We start from the raw sequence: 20281 nt of genomic DNA on the forward strand, positions 1-20281 counted from the left end.
TATTAGTAGGGACTCTGATGCTTGAAAACAAAGACAGCATAGATGTCAGGAGACTTACTATGAATAACGAGAACCTTTAAGCGTGTCTTCCACCCGTTCATACAGGAAGGTCACCAAAAAAATATGCAATCTTTTTTTATTGGTCATTTTCCTGGATCAGAACAATTGCTTGTATCTGATATTAGTTACCTGATCATCACAAATCTAAAGTATCTGTATTATGCAAGAACCAACAATTAAATAACATAGCAACTTGATCTACTTGAAATAATCACTGAAGTACCAAAAATTTATTAGTAAAAAGTAAAAACAAGGACATCCAGCTTTATAATTATCTCAGCTTATGCAGCATAAAAATTCTGTAAATTACAACACGAGCAGTCACAAAGATATAGAAAATTTAGAGTACATGAAACACAAATTAGCCAATTATCAAAACAAGCTAAGAATTTCACATTAAACCAAAATAGACTAGTAGGAAATAAAATTTAGAGACAAGAAAATGTCTACAATACAGATTGTTAATATCATATGAAGAGTCCACTGTCTTCTTACAATGCTAGGAGACTACTGTCACCGGGTACTTATCAATGCAATCATCCCAGGGACTATTACTGGATGCTTTGACATGTCGCAGAGCTTGCCATACTGCACTATTACATTTGAAACCACTTCCAAAAGCAATCTGCCAGACCCTATGACCCTTGCGTATTCTTCCCTTCGCCTCAGTATATGCCAGTTCATACCAGATAGAGCTTGCTGAAGTGTTCCCAAACCGGTGGAGAGCCATTCTAGAAGCCTCCACATGTATTGGTAGCAACTGCAGATTCTTCTCCAGCTCGTCAATCACTGCCCTTCCCCCAGCATGTATGCAAAAATGATCAAATGCCAGCTTAAAATCTGGGATATAAGGCTTCACATGAGGATTAAAAAACTTTTTAACCAGCAGAGTAGCAAAAAAGAGAAGCTGCTCGCTGATTGGGAGAACAATAGGACCTAATGTGGTGATATTAGTTTTAAGAGCCCCGCCAGCAATTGCCATGAGATCTTTCGACAAAGACACACCAATTTTCCCAGCACCATCCTCCTCTTGATAAACGCAACGGAATGCCTTGTCATCCGCCCCACGATGTGTCCTCACAACATGAACAAGCTTATACTTTGCTCGCCTCTTATCTGCAGACTTATTAGATAACAAAACAGCCGCACCACCAACCCTAAACAAACAATTAGGTATCAACATAGCTTTATTATTCCCAAAATACCAATTCTGCGTAATGTTCTCTGTACTCACCACAACAGCGTACGTATTCCTATGCACTTGCAACAAATCCTTCGCCATATCAATGGCAATAACCCCCGCACTACACCCCATCCCTCCCAAATTAAAACTCCTAACATTCCCCCTCAACTTATACTTATTAATAATCATCGCGGACAACGATGGCGTTGGATTAAACAAACTACAATTTACAACCAAAATCCCAATATCCTTCGCCTTGATCCCCGTATTCGCAAACAAATTATCCAACGCGCCGTACATAACCTCCTCGGCCTCCGCCCTGGCAGCAGCCATCGACGGCTGAGGAGGAATAACATGCATTGCTTCCGGAACATAGGTCTCCTCCCCTAACCCCGATCTCTCCAAAATTCTCCTCTGAAACTCCAACGACGAGTCATCAAAATCCCCAGTCAACCTAGAATGCCTCATAAACCGCTCATTCGACGCCTTTAAATGATCAGGCGCACGATAACACGCGTAATCAACCAAATAAACAGACCTAGGTCTAGTCATAATATACGCAGTAAATCCGAAAACCAGAACAGCAAAACAAACAACAACAAACACGAGATTATACTGAAGATGCAGCCACAATTGACGAATATCATCGAAATTCATTTGCGAAGCTTCGATTAGAATGATGATAATAACAGGAATCAAACAAAGAGTGAAAAGATTAGAGATGAGATAGTGATAACCTAATTTGACGTACTTGAGTTTAACGGTTTGGAGGAAATCAGGGAGACGGCGGGAGTGGATCTGAATTCCGATGGCCGGAAGTCCATCGCCACCACCACGAGCGGTGGCGCCAGAGTTGACTCGTGCATTCCCGCCTCCGTCCATGGTGGTGGCCGCCCTCAATTATTAGATTATTATTAAGCTGGAGTGAGCGAGTTAGTGGAGAGGATGAGATAAATTATTTTTTCTAGTGATTTGGATTTAATGTGTGCTGTGTTATTCAAAAATAGGCCATGTGAAAATTTTATTATTTGCATTACCGGGAGGAGGAATCTTCAATATTTTACTTCATACATGAGCTGTATTGAAGTTTTCTTTTAGTTTCATGAGATTTGAAATATGGACGTGGAAGATAAATTAATCAATAAAAATTACTAATGTGTAATAAACATTTCTTTTAAATTAAGCAAAAGGTCTCAATATACTCCCTCCGTCTTATTCACGGTGTATATAAAATGTTGTTTTATATATTATTACAAAATTTTAAATATTAATTTTTTTTATTCACAACAGAAAAACAAAAAAAAATTATGAAATTATACTTTAAAAGAGTATGATAATCCTTGTAAAAAACAGAACTTATGACTTATTGCAAAAAATATAATTTATTTGAATGAATATAAAATAATTATTCACACCATCATTGTTGCAGTAAATAAAAATTAGAAACCAATTCAGTTTAATGATATTCTCAGTACAATTTAGTGATATTCTTTTTAGTGATATGTGTTGCAGAAATTAGTGAAAACTTGCCGAAACTGCCCAGAATCTCCAGATTTGTCCAAAAACTGCTCAGAATCTTCAGACCTGTTCTAGTTGCCGATTCAGGTGGCGGTTTGCAGTGGTGGAGATAGTGGAGATGAAGGTGTTGGGCATGGAAGGAGCCTTTAGCTCTATCTGACAGTTTTTGTCAAAGAATTGAAATTGAAATCGGCATAAGCTGGGCAGACGGTATTAGAGGTGACGAAGATCAAGGTGGAGGTGAGGACGAAAGTGCAGGCGGAGATGGAGGTGGGGGTGCAATCGAATGGGCGGTAGAGTGGGTTGGATTTGGTGGTGATGTATACAATGGAGGCCGACATGGAGATGGTGGTTATGGAGGTTCGGACAGGACGGAGGTGGAGATAGCAGTAGAGACTTGGCGGGGGTGGCTGGGTGAAGCTGCTGGAGGTGGGTGGAGGCACATGCTGGGTTGGAGAAGAAGAAAGAGAAAGTGGGGTTGTTTAAGAATTTAGTGATATTTTCTTTGGAATTTAGTGATAGTTTCTAGTTTGTAGAATGAGGAGGTTTGTATTGGAGTAAGACTCTGTATAATAAACCGTTTTCAAATAATAATAAATTTGAAAGATTTATTTGGATGATGATGCTTTTATCGTATGAAATGAGAAAAATTAAATAATTTGTTGGTAAAGATATCTCATACTAATTTCTTGCGTTTTTGATTTATCATTAACTTTAAATTAATTTATAATTTATCATACAAAAATATATATATTTATAATTTAGAGTCCAAAATAACTTTAAGCTAGAGGCTTAAAGTGAAGGCAAACATGATTACATGATCATAATGACGGTGGATGATTAACCATGCATGATACCAGGCTAACCAGCATACATTCATTTTCCGCAGTTTCCTCATTATTCTCATTTCAAATGTGATAATTGATATGCACCAAGTGAACAATACTCTTGCCCTCAAAGTCTTGTTAATTCTGACTGATGGAGCTTGTTTATATTCCTAAGACAAGAAATTTATATAAAATATTAAATCTGATATTGGAATAACTTTGAAGACAAAACAAAAGGTATCTAAAAAGGCGCAGATGAAAATTCTGGCCAAAGATCAGAGGGTGGCTATGAATCCATGTTTTGAGTGAACCAGTGAAGTTTCTGTGGAATATGCTAGCTGCTACGCGTAACATGAGAAAGGCATACACGGTTTTTCATTTCCACATGGAAAACGATTCTATGGATTGTGAAGTGATGGACTATTTATATGACAGATGAATTACTTTCAAAATAATTGGGCTGAAACAATTAAATTTCATATGTGTGACTGTGTCAGTTCATGATACTAATAAAGTTGGAGGAGATTAGATGATGATTTAGTTATATTCATGCCACAACTTTTGATTTCGGTTGCCGATTAAAATCAAATCTCTCTTAGTAACTTCTATAAAGTAAAATGCAGATAAAAATAAAATTTTGGTTACAAATATCGAGTTATAAAATTCGAGTATCCATCCTAACTCGATATATATCAGACAACTGATCGAAAACATACAGAAAACATACGGATGATGATATACGCCCAACAAAAATTAAGGCAAAAAATTGAAGAGGAGATCATTTTTCGCTAAATGATATTATGACACTCTTGTATAGACACATTGTGTGGGATTTAAGTTTATAAGAGTAACTCCAATGCAATGCTATATTTGGTTCTATTGCTATATTATAACATCAAAAGTAAAAAAACTCAACTTCAAAAGGGTGCTATATTTGGATGCATCCATGCATAGATGCATCCTTGGTTCTATATTTGAAACCAAAGATGGATCCATCCATGTTGCCACATCAACTTCAAATGGAAGAATTTGTTGAGATATTTAATAAAATTTATAGAAGGTAGGTAAAAGTTAATGAGTTGGTTAAATTTGAAACTAGTTATAAAACTTAGCATTGGAGTGAAGTTTTATTTTAACACCAAAAAACACATTTTGATATTATATTATAGCAATAGCAATAGATATATAGCATTTAGCATTGGACTTGGTGTGTGTATATCTTATGTAGACAGAATCCAAACTTCTTAAACTCGTTATAAGAACAGCTACGTTCATGAATGTGTTTTCACGGTGCGAGACCGAGTTAATTGACATGACCTACTGTTTTTCTTTGTTCCCACCTCTTTTCTCTCGCAACTCTGTTTCTTTCCCTCTCCCTCTACACAGGCACACAAAACACACTAAAACAACTATAATTGTCTTACTAATGTGAAGAAAAAATGATCCACATTCCTTTGAATAAACACGACAGGCTTAAACGTGAAGAAGACTAACCACGCTCTAATAATAATCAACACGTTAATAGGGTACTTAGTATATTCTGTCTATGAACAAGCTATTATGCATCCTTATTTTTCTAAAACTTATGTATTGATATCATATACCTCTGATTTTATAAATGAAAAAAATTCTTTAAAATTCTAATTGTAAAAATCAAAACAAAAAACATTAGCATTCTACTTATTCATTGTGAAGTTATAATTTTTAGTTTAAACTTCAATAATATGCAGGTTTTTGGCAAAATGATCGATTAAATTATGACGTGGCAAAATCGGAGCAGATGCCCATACCTATGTGGCAAGCAGGGTCTGGCAGTATGAGGAGGCAGAGGATGCCCATAACTAGCTGACAGGTAGGAACTATCAAATGGTCCATGCTCACTCTCACACTCTCACTCTGTTTATTTCTACATTTATGAAAAACTCAGGGGAGGGGCTATGATCTTGGTATCAACTCGAGCCTTTACTGAGTCCACCCAGCTCAATTATTGGTCCAGCTTATTACTCTAACAAAATTCAAGTGTCTCACTGTTTACTCACCCTGTGGCAGTTGAAATTCAGCTCAGCTCATTAATTCTTTTCCAAAACTCGACAGCATTCATAACATTGTAGAAAGACACACACAAGCCCTTTCATTTCACAGTCAATGCTCGTGACACTGGTAATGGCCTCTACACCATCTCGTACGGTTGTAAAAATCGGAACTCGGAGTATTTCATTTTATTTTAGAATTCCAATACTCGTCCAACTGAGTTAACCGATTTTTAGAACGTTGCTCCACGTACATTTATTATTCACATTATTTATTGTTCACTAACATACGTAAAATACTTGTTGCAGGAACGTGAAATTTGGAGTAATGGAATGCACGGGGATCATCATAATATTTCAGCGTTATAAACAACTACTGTAACAATAGAACAGAGTATCATCTTTTTAATATGAAGAAAAGAAGTACAGCTCTGTTTCACTCTCTTTTAGTTATGGAACTCAATGTACTTCTTTTATTGTTCTTCTTTAACTCGGTGATGACTCAGTCACTGAGTTCCCACTCAGAGCACTCTGCATTGTTCCAGCTCAGGTCATCTTTAGGTATCAAAGCCAAGTATTGGCCTAGAAAAACTGACCCATGTTCCCGTTGGGTTGGAATTCACTGCCAAAATGGCCGAGTCACTGGAATTAACTTGTCCGAGTTGAAGCGAACTCGGGCGAGTCAACTCAGTCCTCAATTTGCTGTTGATGCTTTGTCAAGTTTTAGTCATCTGGTGTTGTTAAATACTACAGGGTTTAAGTTACCTGGGTCAATACCTGAATGGTTTGGGTTTAATCTTACTACAATTGAAGTTCTTGATCTTAGGTTTAGTTCAATTGTTGGGAGTATTCCACAGTCATTTGGTAGTTTGTATAGGCTTAGTTTTATCTGTTTGTCTGGAAATTCTTTGACCGGAAATATACCTGCTTCATTAGGCCAATTGTCGGAATTGTTAGTGATGGATCTTTCGGATAATTTGTTGACAGGAACAATTCCTTTTGGTGCACCATCTTTTAATAAGATTACTAAGATAGATCTTTCTTCGAATTTCTTATCCGGGCCTATTCCGCCTGGTTTTGGTTCTCTCTCGGGTCTAGAATCCTTGAAATTGTCTAATAATAGTTTTACTGGTTCTATTCCTGCCCAGTTGGGCAATTTGTCCAAGTTGGTTGAACTTGATCTTGGGTTCAATTTTTTGTCCGGGTTGTTACCGAGGAGTTTTGGGAGGTTAGAAAGTTTGCGGAAGTTGGTGATTGCGAATAATGGACTGGATGGTCAGTTGCCTGGTAATCTGTTTGCTAATCTTACTCAACTGCAGTATGTGGTTCTGAGTCAGAATCATTTTGATGGCATTGTTCCCAGATTTTCCATGCCTAGTCAGTTGCGTCATTTTGATGTATCAGGCAATAATTTCACTGGTTATTTGGTAAATGTTACAGCAATCTTCGGCATCCCTGATCGTTTGTTCAACTTATCTAACAATCATATATATGGAAATCTTACTTCTTCAATTGGAAAGTTTGGAATACTAGATCTTTCCAATAATTATCTTCAGGGTGCAGCTCCAAATGAGTCTGGAAGCAACATTATAGTTTCCGGGAATTGCTTTTTGAGTTTGCCAGGCCAGAGAAGTTCAAAGGATTGTAAAATGTTTTATGCACACAGGGGTCTATATGCTAGTAATGATATTGGCTTGCATCCAGTTGGACTTTCATTGCACAGAACTCCAAGAAGGAAACATCGGCTGACATATGTATTGGTGGGAGTTTTTGGTGGACTTGGTTTCATCGTAGTCTTAGCGTTGGTGTTGGTTGTGCTTCTAAAAGTATGTGGCAAAAGAAATATTGAACAGAGAGGCACTTCTAATGTTAGTCCAGCTCCTGAAGTTGGCAACGTTCAACCTCCTAAAGCTTCTACGTTTTCTTGTCCTGGGGAATTATTTACGTACAAGCAGATCCTCCAAGCCACAAAAGACTTCAGTGATACAAATTTTATTAAGCACGGCCACTCAGGAGACCTGTTCCGAGGAACATTAGAAGGCGGTTTTGCTGTAGTAATTAAGAAAGTTGATGTGTGTTCCTTTCCTAAAGAATCTTATACACTGGAGTTGGAATTTTTTAATAAATTCTCCCACACAAGATTGGTCCCTCTTTTAGGGTACTGCTTGGAGCAAGAGGATGAAAAATTCTTTGTTTACAAACATATGCCAAATGGAGATCTGTCTAAGTGCTTGTATAGACCAATAGGTTTAAAAGATGCAAGTATCCATTCTTTAGATTGGATCACTAGATTGAAAATTGCGATAGGAGCTGCTGAAGGTTTATCTTACCTACATCATGAGTGTAACCCTCCTCTGGTTCACAGGTATTCAACTTTCTTATAATTTCTAGTTCTTCGGATAGTGATAAAACTGTTTTCTTTTGTCATCTGAAGTAATTATAAGGCTACGCTCCTATAATGCATGATCTATGCAGTGGTCATTGCAGCTCAAGTAGCGTTTTTGGACTTATGAGAAACAAAGAAAATTTCAAGCCAGAAGTATAATTAAGATGGATAATAGATTCATCATAGAAAACACATCATTATACAAGTATTTTTGTTATCATGCATTTTATAATTTTACCAAGCAAAATTTCTTTATTTCAAAGTATATGATCACATTACACACATCAAGATGCCTAAAAAAGTACAATCCTTCATTTATGTTCAAGGTGCTCTTAGTATTTGCAGTATATTGTTGTAATCTTTAAGCTCTGAGTGCAATATAGGGTATATGAAGGTGTAAAACTTACTGGAAAACTGTATGTAAACTAAAAGAGGCTACATTATATAGGTTTATGCCTGAGAAAAGTTCTTGTAAGGTTCACTATAAATCTTTCTTAATACAGTGCATAATGTGATATCATGTTTCTGTGGTCGTAGGAATGTCAAAGCAACCAGTATCCTTCTTGATGACAAATATGAAGTTCGACTTGGTAGCTTGAGTGAAGTTCGTTCTCAAGGAGGGGAGAATCATCATAACATGATCACACGATTGCTGCGGATACAGTAAGTATTTATCATTAAGTTGATCGTGCATATTAATCCATGCATTTCTGCCACCATGCTGATTATAATATAGTATCTGATATTCTGATGTATGTAATCTAGCAACAGAAATATTATAGGGGTTAATTTTAGATTAAAAAATTTCTCTACTAGAGTTTCAATTTTGTTTATATTTTTCTGGGCGTTTGTAAACCTTATTCTCCTTTTGGCTTGCAGGAGCGGTGAGCAAGGAGCTTCTGGTATGAATAATGCTCTTAATTACAGAACATTGTTTTCACTGTTATTTATTTTATATAAAAAAAAATTAAATTCGGTGGAATTTAGTTTCTTACAAAGTTGGAAGTATATCATTTTCACTGTAGTTTGTACTAATGTTCTTAAAGTAGTTTAGTACAGAGCTGGAAGGTTGCCTTTTCTGATAACATAGAAAATTCGCAAGTTTTGAGCTCTAATGTAGCCATGTAGGCAACAGGGACATACTGCTTGCAGCAGCTATCAAATGTTTAGCTCAGGAGAATTTATTAGTTTCTTAAATCATTTTGTTACTGTCTATAGCCCTTTTTACCATGAGTACTCAATGTCCTGGCAGAAGTTTAGAAAACATAACTGATTTTCAAAAGAAAGACTATAAACTTAGCTTATCAAGTGAATATATGTTCTGATTAACTCTATAATCCGCTAGATTCAGAGATGAATAATTAAATATAAATATGTGCAGGGCCCTGTACTACCAGTGCTTGTGATGTATACTGTTTTGGAAAGGTCTTGCTTGAGCTGGTGACGGGTAAACATGGCATCAGTGAGACAGATGATGCCTCAACAAAGGAATGGTTAGAGCACAATCTGTCATATATCAGCATATACGACAAGGACCAGGTGGCTAAGATCATTGATCCCTCACTGATCATAGACGACGACCTCCTGGAAGAAGTATGGGCAGTGGCAATAGTAGCCAAGTCATGCCTCAATCCCAAAGCTTCCAGACGGCCTCTGATGCGACATATCCTCAGAGCACTGGAAAACCCTTTCAAGGTGGTACGGGAAGAACATTTCAGCTCTGCAAGAACGACTTCGTCAAGGAGGTCCTGGAGTGCCACTTTCTTTGGTAGTTGGCGCCACAGCTCATCAGGAAGTAACCAAGCAAATAGAGATATTATATCTGCACTCAAACAGTCCGGAAGAGTAGGGTCTCAGAGTAGTGGTATGCATGAGTCATCGTCTTCTCGTAAAAGATTATCTAGTGAAATCTTTCCTGAACCAATGGAAATGCAAGATGTAGAGAGGCAAGACAATGTTCATCGATAATTATGGTCACTTGTATGAAACTTATTAGATGCAATTAGACAGACAATATTTATTAAATCTGTGTATAGCATTTGTTGTTTCTCAGAAGTTCTGGAAGGAGTTTTATGAAACTGTGTGATGGCTATATATCTATATATACATGTTTCAGGTGCCACTTTTAAATTAACTCAGGAGCCTAGTTTTGTTTCTTTGTTGATTGTGTGATGCAACATCTGTCACTTTGCTCCTAGAGTACTTGTTGGTTGTCATCTAAATTCAGGACAAAGGTCTTTAATTTGTTCAGATTTATTGGGATATACTATGAATATTTTGTTACTTATCAACAAATCAGAGTGGCGCAGCGGAAGCGTGGTGGGCCCATAACCCACAGGTCCGAGGATAGAAACCTCGCTCTGATAAAACTTTTTCTTATTATATTTTTAATAATATATGTACGGTGAAATAGCTTCTTGTCAATGAGTGGGGATGTAGCTCAAATGGTAGAGCGCTCGCTTTGCATGCGAGAGGCACGGGGTTCGATCCCCCGCATCTCCAGTTTTTTTCTCCCCTCCAGAACGGCAGAACCCCGCTTTGATCTATTATTTCCGTCTCTTCATCAAGTCAATCTGTAACCTTACTCTCTTCTGAAACATAACAAATCTCCTCCCAAACTCTTTTTATTCCACAAAAGGGCAAAGCCCAGAAAATTAAATTCCAACCATGTCCCCTCCATCAACACTCACCATCACAACACACCTCACTCTCCTCACACTCCTCACCGCCGCCACCTCGTACCTGTTCTACAAGTCTCGCCGCCTTAAACTCCTCAAACTCCAATCCTTAAACCCTAATTTCTCGCCTCGAAAACCCAAACTCATCTACGTCTCCCAAACAGGCACTTGTAAAACCCTAGCTCACCGTCTCCACGCTCTATTAGCTTCCAGTAATCTGTTATTTGATTTAGTTGATTCGAAAGATTACGAGCCGGAGGAGTTGCATAAGGAGAGTGTTGTTTTGGTTGTTGTGTCTACTTGGGAGAATGGGAGTGCTCCTAGTAGTGGGAGGTTTTTGGCTGATTGGCTTTCGGAGAGTGTGAGTGATTTTCGGGTGGGGAATTTGTTGCTTAGTGGTGTTAAGTTTGCGGTTTTTGGCGTTGGGAGTAGAATGTATGATGAGACGTATAATGTGGTTGGGAGGGAGTTTTCCAAGGGGATGAGGGCGTTGGGAGGGGCCGAGGTTTTGGGGTTTTGTGAAGGGGATGTGGATGGGGAGTTGGATGAGGTTTTTGATGCGTGGAGTAGGGATGTGGTTGGGGTTTTGAAAGGGGGTGTTGAGGGGAATGGGGGGTTTGTTTGTGATGCGAGTGATGACGAGGTAGTTGATGAGGATGAGGATGATTATGACGAGGAGGAGGATGTGGAGGGGGGTGAGGAGGGGATTGTGGATTTGGAAGATCTTGCGGGAAGAGGACCTTCGCGGAACTTTGTTGTAGAGGTCAAGAAAGTTAATGGCAAAGTGAACGGGGAAAAAGAGATGGTAACACCGGTGATTAGAGCAAGCTTGGTGAAGCAGGTAATCTTTACAAAAATTACGTCATTTTTTTAGTATTTGTCCTATTGCATTTCTCAGTACAGTACAGTTAAGTTATTGTGTTGTTATTTATTAATTCCATAGGTATCGTCGCCTTCTACTACTCGAAAGCGCATTCATTTAATCAGTAATCGTAGACGAAGCAAAATTTTGAATTTAAGTTAGCTTAGCAATGTAGAACCATAGTTAACACTTTCCACATTCATTTACTTTACATTGCTACCATATTTGAGTCTAGTAAGGGGTTTCTATTCTGCCTTTGCTCTAGTTAAGTTCTGAATACAGTACTTTGATGATACTATATATATTATTTATCTTTGCAACAGTTTCATTTGTTAACTTTTCCATATAAAGTTTTTATATTTGGTTTCCTTTTAATTTCATGCATATCCATTATATCTCATCAGGAAGACTAAGAAACGATGGGTGAGGTTATGAAAAGATTTGCTTAGGAAATTAGGATGTTAAACTGTATCAGTAACTGCTTTAATGGATGCAGCCATCTCATGGTTAATTCAATAAGAGCAAGTCCAATGGTAATGCCATAATATTTATAGCTCTTTTATTTATATTTGATATTTAATGCAGTTAATTTTTTTTCAACTTAACTGATTTTTACATGATGCACATGATCTTATTTTGAAAGAGCCCAATTTTTTAAGCTAATATGACATGTTAACTCCAGTAATTTTAAGTTGCTCATATTTGCAGAGTATCTCTTTTGACGTAATTATCTCTTTTACACATTAAAGGACCCTATTTTACAGTCTTTTGTAATCTTATTATATATAGCCAGAGACATAATACCTCATTTTGGTTCAATAATTTTTTAATTTTCACAACACAATTGGTTTTTTGTGTACTATTAAATAGCCTGTTTTTGACAATTTTAAACCTTCTTTTAACCTAATTATATATTTTAAATTAATTAGCACTATAAAAACTCATGGGTGAACTTATAAAGGTCTTCGTTAATAGTATAGTATCCCAAATTAGGTGTAGTTATTGTTACATTTAATTGTAGCTGATGTACCAAGTACAGGTATGCATTGGACTTGTTCGTACCTTGTGCGAACATGGTTTATTATTTTGAAGTGCAGAGTATGAATTGGATCTGTATTAGAATTAAGTGTATTGTACACGATTATTTTTATTAAAAATATAATTGATTCTTTATGTGGACATCATTCCTACTTAGTCAGAGACTCTATTGCATATAGTTTGCGAGGGGTTAGCTTAGCACTTTTAGTTCATTGTAAGACGATTTTGTTCAAGAGATCGTAACTCTGAAAATTGACATTTTGACAGACTTATGAGTGTGTTATCCTCTGATTATTTTTTTTTGACAAATCTTCCAGGGGTATAAAATCATCGGTTCGCATAGTGGTGTTAAACTTTGTAGATGGACTAAATCACAACTGAGAGGACGTGGAGGTTGCTACAAACATTCATTTTATGGCATCGAGAGTCACAGGTATGTGTCCATCATTTCCTTTTTGTTGACGGGAACAACTGCAAGTAGCTTAAATCACTTGTTTTATTCACTCTGTTTAATGGGTTTCACCATGCGTGTATTGTTACTCTCTTTTGATGCTGGTTCATGTTACAGCTACCTTCTCCGGATATATATAACTTTCATTATGATGTTCTTATTTTTATTTGATTTTCTAGTTTGTCGAATAGATTTACCATACCAAAATGTCCAGATTTAGCTATCCAATTAAGTATTACAGTATATTTTATTGACAGACTAAATATTTGTGTGTATATTGGTAGCAGCTTAGTTTTTTGGGTTTTTGTTACACACTGAATCAGTTTGATAATTTAAATTGTCTAGGGGCCTAGTTCACCCGTGCTTATGATTGTGGCTCACTTTTATGGGTTAATTGAATTATAATTTTACTTCAACCCTAGCACACCTTTTTCATATGTAATTTACAATTTTACATGCCCTTTCTTCAACACAAGATTTTTCTGCAAAAAATATCAGGTTTGGGATTTCCATTTTATCTTTTAAATTCTTTGAAAATTTTTGTTGTGCTCATGTAATGCTTTATGTGTATTAATTTTCCATAATGGTAAGGATTGAAATTAAAAAGGAACTTTGATATATAGTATTTCATACTTACATGATACTAGTGTAGTGAAATTAGTTTAGTGGGGGGTCTAGCTACAAATGTATCTATTATAATGTTTATTTGAATTATATGTCTCAGGACACTTTTATGGGCTCTTGTCCAGCACGTTCTCTTTTTTTTTTTTGTTATATTTTACTTCATGAGAGATGATTATTTTAATAGCTTCTTTCTTCTGCGGCTGGGAACTGTAGGGGTAGTGGTTCTTCTTGGTTAATTCACCCTAGTTCTTATCTTGGAAAAGCAGATTTTGTGTTATATTCACCAAATAGTCTGTTTTCTACTGTGTTTATTCTGAAACTGCTTCTTTCACCATTATGTCCTGCATCAGTAATGAACTTGAAAGTACTTGTGAAATTATACAGATGTATGGAGGCAACCCCGAGTTTGGCATGCGCCAACAAATGTGTGTTCTGCTGGAGACACCATACAAACCCTGTAGGAAAGAGTTGGCAGTGGAAGATGGACGATCCATTAGATATTGTAAATACTGCAATTGATCTGCATACAAAAATGATTAAGCAAATGAAAGGAGTGCCAGGTAGGCATTATGTTATCATAGTTTTATACTTATATGGTAGTTTGATGATCCTTTTATTAGATTGTATTGGTGATGGCTTCATTCCCACAAATGGTCTGGTAGGATAATATAGAACAAATAATCATTCTAATTAGCCTCATGTATATCCCTCCTGTGTTCTTCATTAATTTAGGGAAATGTAAATACTCTACAATTTACTAATTAAGCTCCAATGCACAATAATATGGGAATGATATACTCATATACAGCATTATTTATGAGTTATATTGTACAACATAATAATGATTGATTCACTTCTTCAGTATGCACAAATGGAGCTTATGTGTCAATTACCTTAGATTATTTTAAATTCTAGAATGGTCTTATTAATTTAATCGTTCAAACAAACTCCAAGTAAAATTTCTCAAAGCGACGGTCGTTGATGATTGTGAATTTTGACATTTTTAGCTAAAATTTGTTAAATTTTTGTAGGTGTCAAGGCTGAGCGCTTATTAGAAGGCCTTTCCCCTAGGCACTGTGCCTTGTCACTTGTTGGGGAACCTATAATGTATCCTGAGATCAACTCGCTTGTGGATGAACTGCATCAACGGCGAATATCTACTTTTCTTGTAACAAATGCACAATTCCCTGAAAAAATTAAAGCACTGCGACCAATAACTCAGGTAATTGCTTTATTCACATTTTCAAGTGATTATGTTATTAATAGAGTCTGATGTCTCTAGACATTTATGTTGTGACTCACCAGTTTGGCTCCTTGAATGATGCAGTTATATGTAAGCGTAGATGCTGCAACGAAGGAGAGCCTGAAAGCAGTTGATAGGCCGCTCTTTGGAGACTTTTGGGAGCGTTTCCTTGTATGTATCTTTCATTACCATACTAGTTCTGATACGGGTTTTCTCCTTTCGAAAATTTTGTTCGACTTTCTTCTAAAAAAATGTGTCCTAAGGTTATAAATAAATCCCAAACCATTATATATTAAGGTGTAATGACAGTACTCTTGAAGCAATATTTTTATGGGTACCCTGCTGTCACTTATTGTGGACTTTCTGTTGTTACATTTACACTATAGGCCTATAGGTTGCTTGAAGGAATTCGCGTCCTAAAAGAAGTGTAAATGTTCCCACTTAGTTACTTCCCAGCAATTTGCCTGATCTTATATTTTTGTTGAGCTACTTATCCAGTTACCTGGATAGAAGTTAATTATATCCCTAATCTGGTGCTCCATGGGCACATTTCAAAATAATATACATCTATAATATGAGAGTATTTAACATATAAGATATTGCTAATGGTCTCTCTTAAAGAAGCATTGCAAAGAATTAAACTGAACAATTGGCTCTGGATCGTATCACGGCAGCAAATATATCTTTTCATGTTAACAGGATTGGAACGTTCAGTTTCCTCAAAGAGGGTGATACCACTGGGTCACGCTACCCACTTGGTCACAGCAGCAACTTTTATGTGATTAAACCAAAAAAAAAAAAAAAAAAACTATTGGAAACTTACAAGAGTAGCTTTCACGGAAGAGGTCATATCTTTTGTAGAATTATAATTTGCCTCTTGCCTTTCATCACCTGGGATACTTGTGTTTTCTAGTTATTACAACTATGCATGCACAGTTATTTTGAAATCAATATTTTTATTGGATATATGCCAGGATTCCCTTAAATCTTTGAGGGAGAAGAAACAGCGAACCGTGTACCGCTTAACGCTAGTAAAAGGATGGAATACTGAGGAGATAGATGCATATTACAGCCTCTTCGATGTTGGCGATCCTGACTTCATCGAAATCAAAGGCGTCACCTACTGTGGATCGTAAGTTTTCCTTGTAGATTAATTGTTTTCTGTTCATTATTTGTATAATTAAGTCTGATCCAAATCTGGTACCAGGTCTGCTACATCAAAGTTGACTATGGAGAATGTTCCATGGCACGCTGATGTAAAATCTTTTTCAGAGGCCTTAGCTGAAAAGAGCAAAGGAGTTTATGAGGTTGCTTGTGAGCATGTACACTCATGTTGTGTTCTTCTGGCAAAAGTAGACAAGTTTAAGATCAATGGCCAATGGTATACATGGATAGACTATGAGAAGTTCCACGACCTGGTAAGTTATTTATAGCATCTTTGGTACTAAAAGTAATTTGGAGCTTTGTTTATATCAAATATTTATCCTGCTGATCAAAAATTCAGGTGGCTGCGGGAAAACCTTTTGACAGCAAGGATTATATGGCCCCCACACCTTCTTGGGCTGCATATGGAGCTGAGGAAGGAGGATTTGATCCGAAGCAAATCAGATTCAAGAAGGAACGGCATCACAAGGCAAAATAAATTAACTCCGGTAGTTTTGTAAGAAACAAGATCAAATGGTTATACGATGTTAGTATCGGTTGCTAGATAGTTTCTATTTTCTATTTTCCGTCAGATATAGCCATATAGGCTTTGTAGTTTGTACCTTACAAGAGTATCTTGGTTAATTCGAAAGAAACAATTTTGCATATTTTGTCTCTGTCAAGTTAACTCCCAAAACTGTATTTCAATTCTCTATACCTTTGCCATTCTGTGGAGAGTCTAGTCTTGCTATAAGTTATCCAGATTCTGGAATGGGTTAAATGGCTAATTCATAATTGAACTCAGCTCTAACATGGAACTGGTACTTGAACTCAAAAACCTTGCCGTTATTGTTAAAAGCTTGCGAGTCATTTAGAATAGAATACGAAAAACTTACACAGTCGTTAACCTCTGTTTTGACTTTTAATGGAATCAAAATTCAAAGTCCATCCTTTCATTTTTCTCATTCTCAGGAAGAAAAGTGAACACGATCCAATATATCATTATATCAATATAAACTTTTCATATATACGATCAAGACAAACTAAAGCTTTCAGAGCAGCTGAGATTTTGAGATTCAAGTAACAAAGACACAAACCTAAACCATAAGATATCAAAACTCCAACACCAAATAAATCTAACATTGAACATATGTTCCAACCGACAAAGCAAACCCATTTCACAAATAAAATACAACTCAAGATCGAACAAGCAAATCACTTCCAAGATCATTTCTAAATATGTAGTTTGTCTAAATGCAAATTTTATATAGTTCACTGAGATGCAAAATTTTTGAAGTTGATGACTCAAATTACAAAACCGGATCGCGAGTTTAATTATATTTTAGCCCATTATCCCGAAATTAATTCCAAAATTAATCGGTACAATGATATATACGTGTACATTATCCGTTTGCAAGTATAATACACATAGATTTGAGTGACTTGACCTGTGAGAGGCGGCCTGGCCAGGACTATTACAAGTTTGCAACACTTTGAACCTTGAACAGTATAGAGTTTGAAGCAGTCGGGGTATATGCAGACATGTTACCACAAACCACGGGTCAAGCTTCTCTTGGGTCGTTTGGGTGAACTTAAAATAAGTGCTTCTTGTTTAAAATAAATAAGTTGAGTAGAAGTTAGAACCAAGATGAAACTTATAAGTGATTAAAGTGTTTGGGATATAAGTAGAAGCCCTGAAACAAAAGCTAGCATTCCTAAATTTTTATAAGTGCTTCTTGACTTATTACACCAACGGTACGAATAAGTGCTCATAACTTATAATTCAGAAGCTGGACTTATAATTACGAAACAAACACCCACTCTATAAACAAACTTAAAATAGATGAAATTTTTAATCTTAAAATGAAACTTGTAATTCAATCCTAATGCTAATAAGTAGCTATAGTAGACTAGTAGTAGTGTTTCTTTAAGTTGATTAATTTGAAGTGTAGTGGAGTATGTTTTGTCAAACTATACAAGCAATAGGAGGGCTCCCTTACAAAACTAACAAGTTTGAACGCAAAATTTTCAAAACTAATCAGCCTACGTTCAATTTTTCAAAACTAAACAGCCTAAATATAAGAACTCGGGCGACCCAAGTTAATTTCTTTTGACAGTAAAGGTCGCCCCTGCCAAAGACGACCTCCATTGTAACATTTCCTTGAATACAGATCGCCCCTACCAAGGGCGACCCATGTCCCAGGCCCCAGCTTGTTTAGCATCAAAGTCATCAACTTAGTTATTCGAATTAGTACTCTCTCCCTTGCATGAATGTGACACGCACTGATCCTCCTCCTATCACTTTTTTTTTAAGATTTTAAAATAAAAATTTAACTATCAATATTTTGTTCAAAAAATAATAATTTAAAATAGGTTATAATTATATTTTATAAAATATTAAAACACATGTCACCAAATAATAAACGTATAGAATTAAATAGGAGTAACTTATTTCATAGGAAATTAGAGTAAAGTATAGAATATTTGTAAATTTCGATTACTATAACAATATTATTTTACAAATATTTTTTTTACAAATATTTTCTCTTTTTTATCGATTTCGTTTATTATTATTTTTACACTATATGTAAATATAATTTGAATATTTAATATTTGTAAATATTAAACAATAATATTTGTAAAAAAAGAATTCAAATATTTGTAAATTCCGATTATAACAATAATATTTGTATATTCCGATCATAACAATATTATTTTGCAAATATTTTCTTTTTTTACAAATATTATTTTTTCAATTTTGTTTATTATGTTTACTCTATTTCCATTAGCTCGGACTCCTATATACTAATATACATATAAAGTTATCCAAATTAAAAATCAGTTATTAGTGAAGCATATCATTCTTAAAAAAGATTTAAGGCAAAATCTTGGATACATTGATATTTGTCCCCATGTACTACACCTAACAAACCCATTCAATGTGATCTATTTACGTGAATCTGTTTAAAGCTGCAAATCAACTCGGGTCGTCCGAGCAGGGGCGACCCTAGCCCCTCACCACTACACAGCATGGGTCGCCTTTGGTAGAGGCGACCATCACTTCCACAAACAAACCAACTCGGGTCGCCCGAGTTTTGTTGAATTAGGCTGGTTAGTTTTGAAAAGTTGAACGTGGGTTGGTTAGTTTTGAAAACTTTACGTTCAAACTGGTTAGTTTTGCAAGGGAGCCGCAATAGGAGTATATACTAATGGAAGGCCCTTATTATTAGGAGCAAAACAAGTGCCATATCTGGAAACTGCAAGAGGATAAGAAACCACCATAAATATACATTTAAATTGCCAGCTTCTTACAAAAATCCTCAATCCTTATCAACTTGATTTTGACCTAACTAACAAAAAGTTGAGGAGTCTGTAATTAAATGAAAGCAAACCATATTAGTAACAGGTTAAAGATTAGTAGTGAATTTTTTTGTTGATGCTTAGATTTCAAGTTTTTGTTTTGATAGGCTGTTGATGATTACATATAAACAAATAAAGAGCTACACGCAATCAACTCCCAATCTATACTCAAACAAACAAAATCTAGAGCAGCCATACAAGAGAAGTAGAAGAAGCAAGAATCAACTGCTGCTCTTTCTTGGTTTGCTTTTTCTTCTAGCTCTGCTACTTCTGGGCTTAGGCTGCTGCTTTTGTTCTTGTTTAGTCTTCTTCTGATTATGCTGCTCTTCTTCTTCTTCTTCATCAACATCTTCTTGGTCACTTCCTGTCTTGGTTTCTTTATGTTTAGATTCATCTGCTGTTTCAGCAGCTGAGGCTGAGGCTGCTGATGTTTCTTGTTCAGTTTCATTGATGATTTTGCGAGGTCTTCCTCTCTTTCTTGGAGTAATAACCATCTGCTGTGCTTCTTGCTCATCAGCCATGGATGATGATCCTCCTTGTACAGCTACTGCGAGCTCCTTTGTAACCACCTTCTTCTTCCCCATCCAACTTTTAATCCACTTTTATATATATATGCTGCTTATATTGTTTTGAATGAAATCAACTAGCAAATATTCATTCATGAAATAGAAAAAATAAAAAAATTAATACCTAACAAGTTTGTAAAATAGGCCCTTTCTCCCTCATCATTCCACTCTCTCTAGTACACTTGATATGGAGTAAGTTATTATCCACCTCAACACAGATTATACAAAAATAAACAAAAAGCAAAGCTAAGTAGACCCCTTGTAACTAATCTTTGACCACATACCCAGCGTATTTATATGACATAGAAAAAA

At 36.0% G+C, this 20281-nt stretch overlaps 3 protein-coding genes and 1 non-coding gene across 4 annotated transcripts; 3 read left to right on the forward strand and 1 right to left on the reverse strand.

The window, feature by feature from the left end:
- Positions 1 to 429: 429 nt before the first annotated feature.
- LOC108227094 (3-ketoacyl-CoA synthase 4) lies at positions 430 to 2257 on the reverse strand. Its single transcript, XM_017402090.2, has one exon. It carries the CDS (start codon positions 2123 to 2125, stop codon positions 560 to 562), a length of 1566 nt encoding a protein of 521 aa, XP_017257579.1. The 5' UTR covers positions 2126 to 2257; the 3' UTR covers positions 430 to 559.
- Positions 2258 to 5302: 3045 nt separating this feature from the next.
- On the forward strand, positions 5303 to 10139 carry LOC108227092 (probable LRR receptor-like serine/threonine-protein kinase At2g16250). Its single transcript, XM_017402087.2, has 6 exons — positions 5303 to 5440; positions 5638 to 5748; positions 5928 to 7983; positions 8542 to 8667; positions 8884 to 8906; positions 9386 to 10139. The coding sequence occupies exons 3-6, from the start codon at positions 6029 to 6031 to the stop codon at positions 9970 to 9972; spliced, it is 2691 nt and encodes an 896-aa protein (XP_017257576.1). The 5' UTR covers positions 5303 to 5440; positions 5638 to 5748; positions 5928 to 6028; the 3' UTR covers positions 9973 to 10139.
- Positions 10140 to 10433: 294 nt separating this feature from the next.
- On the forward strand, positions 10434 to 10506 carry TRNAA-UGC (transfer RNA alanine (anticodon UGC)). The gene has a single exon. It is a non-coding gene; the product is annotated as a tRNA-Ala (tRNA).
- Positions 10454 to 16711, forward strand: LOC108227093 (S-adenosyl-L-methionine-dependent tRNA 4-demethylwyosine synthase). The gene is made up of 8 exons (XM_017402089.2): positions 10454 to 11523; positions 12900 to 13015; positions 14042 to 14217; positions 14689 to 14879; positions 14985 to 15071; positions 15875 to 16032; positions 16108 to 16318; positions 16405 to 16711. Exons 1-8 carry the CDS (start codon positions 10672 to 10674, stop codon positions 16540 to 16542), a joined length of 1929 nt encoding a protein of 642 aa, XP_017257578.1. The 5' UTR covers positions 10454 to 10671; the 3' UTR covers positions 16543 to 16711.
- The last annotated feature ends 3570 nt before the right edge of the window (positions 16712 to 20281 follow it).

Source organism: Daucus carota, chromosome 6 (genome assembly GCF_001625215.2).
Source record: "Daucus carota subsp. sativus chromosome 6, DH1 v3.0, whole genome shotgun sequence".
Taxonomy (NCBI): Eukaryota; Viridiplantae; Streptophyta; class Magnoliopsida; order Apiales; family Apiaceae; genus Daucus; species Daucus carota.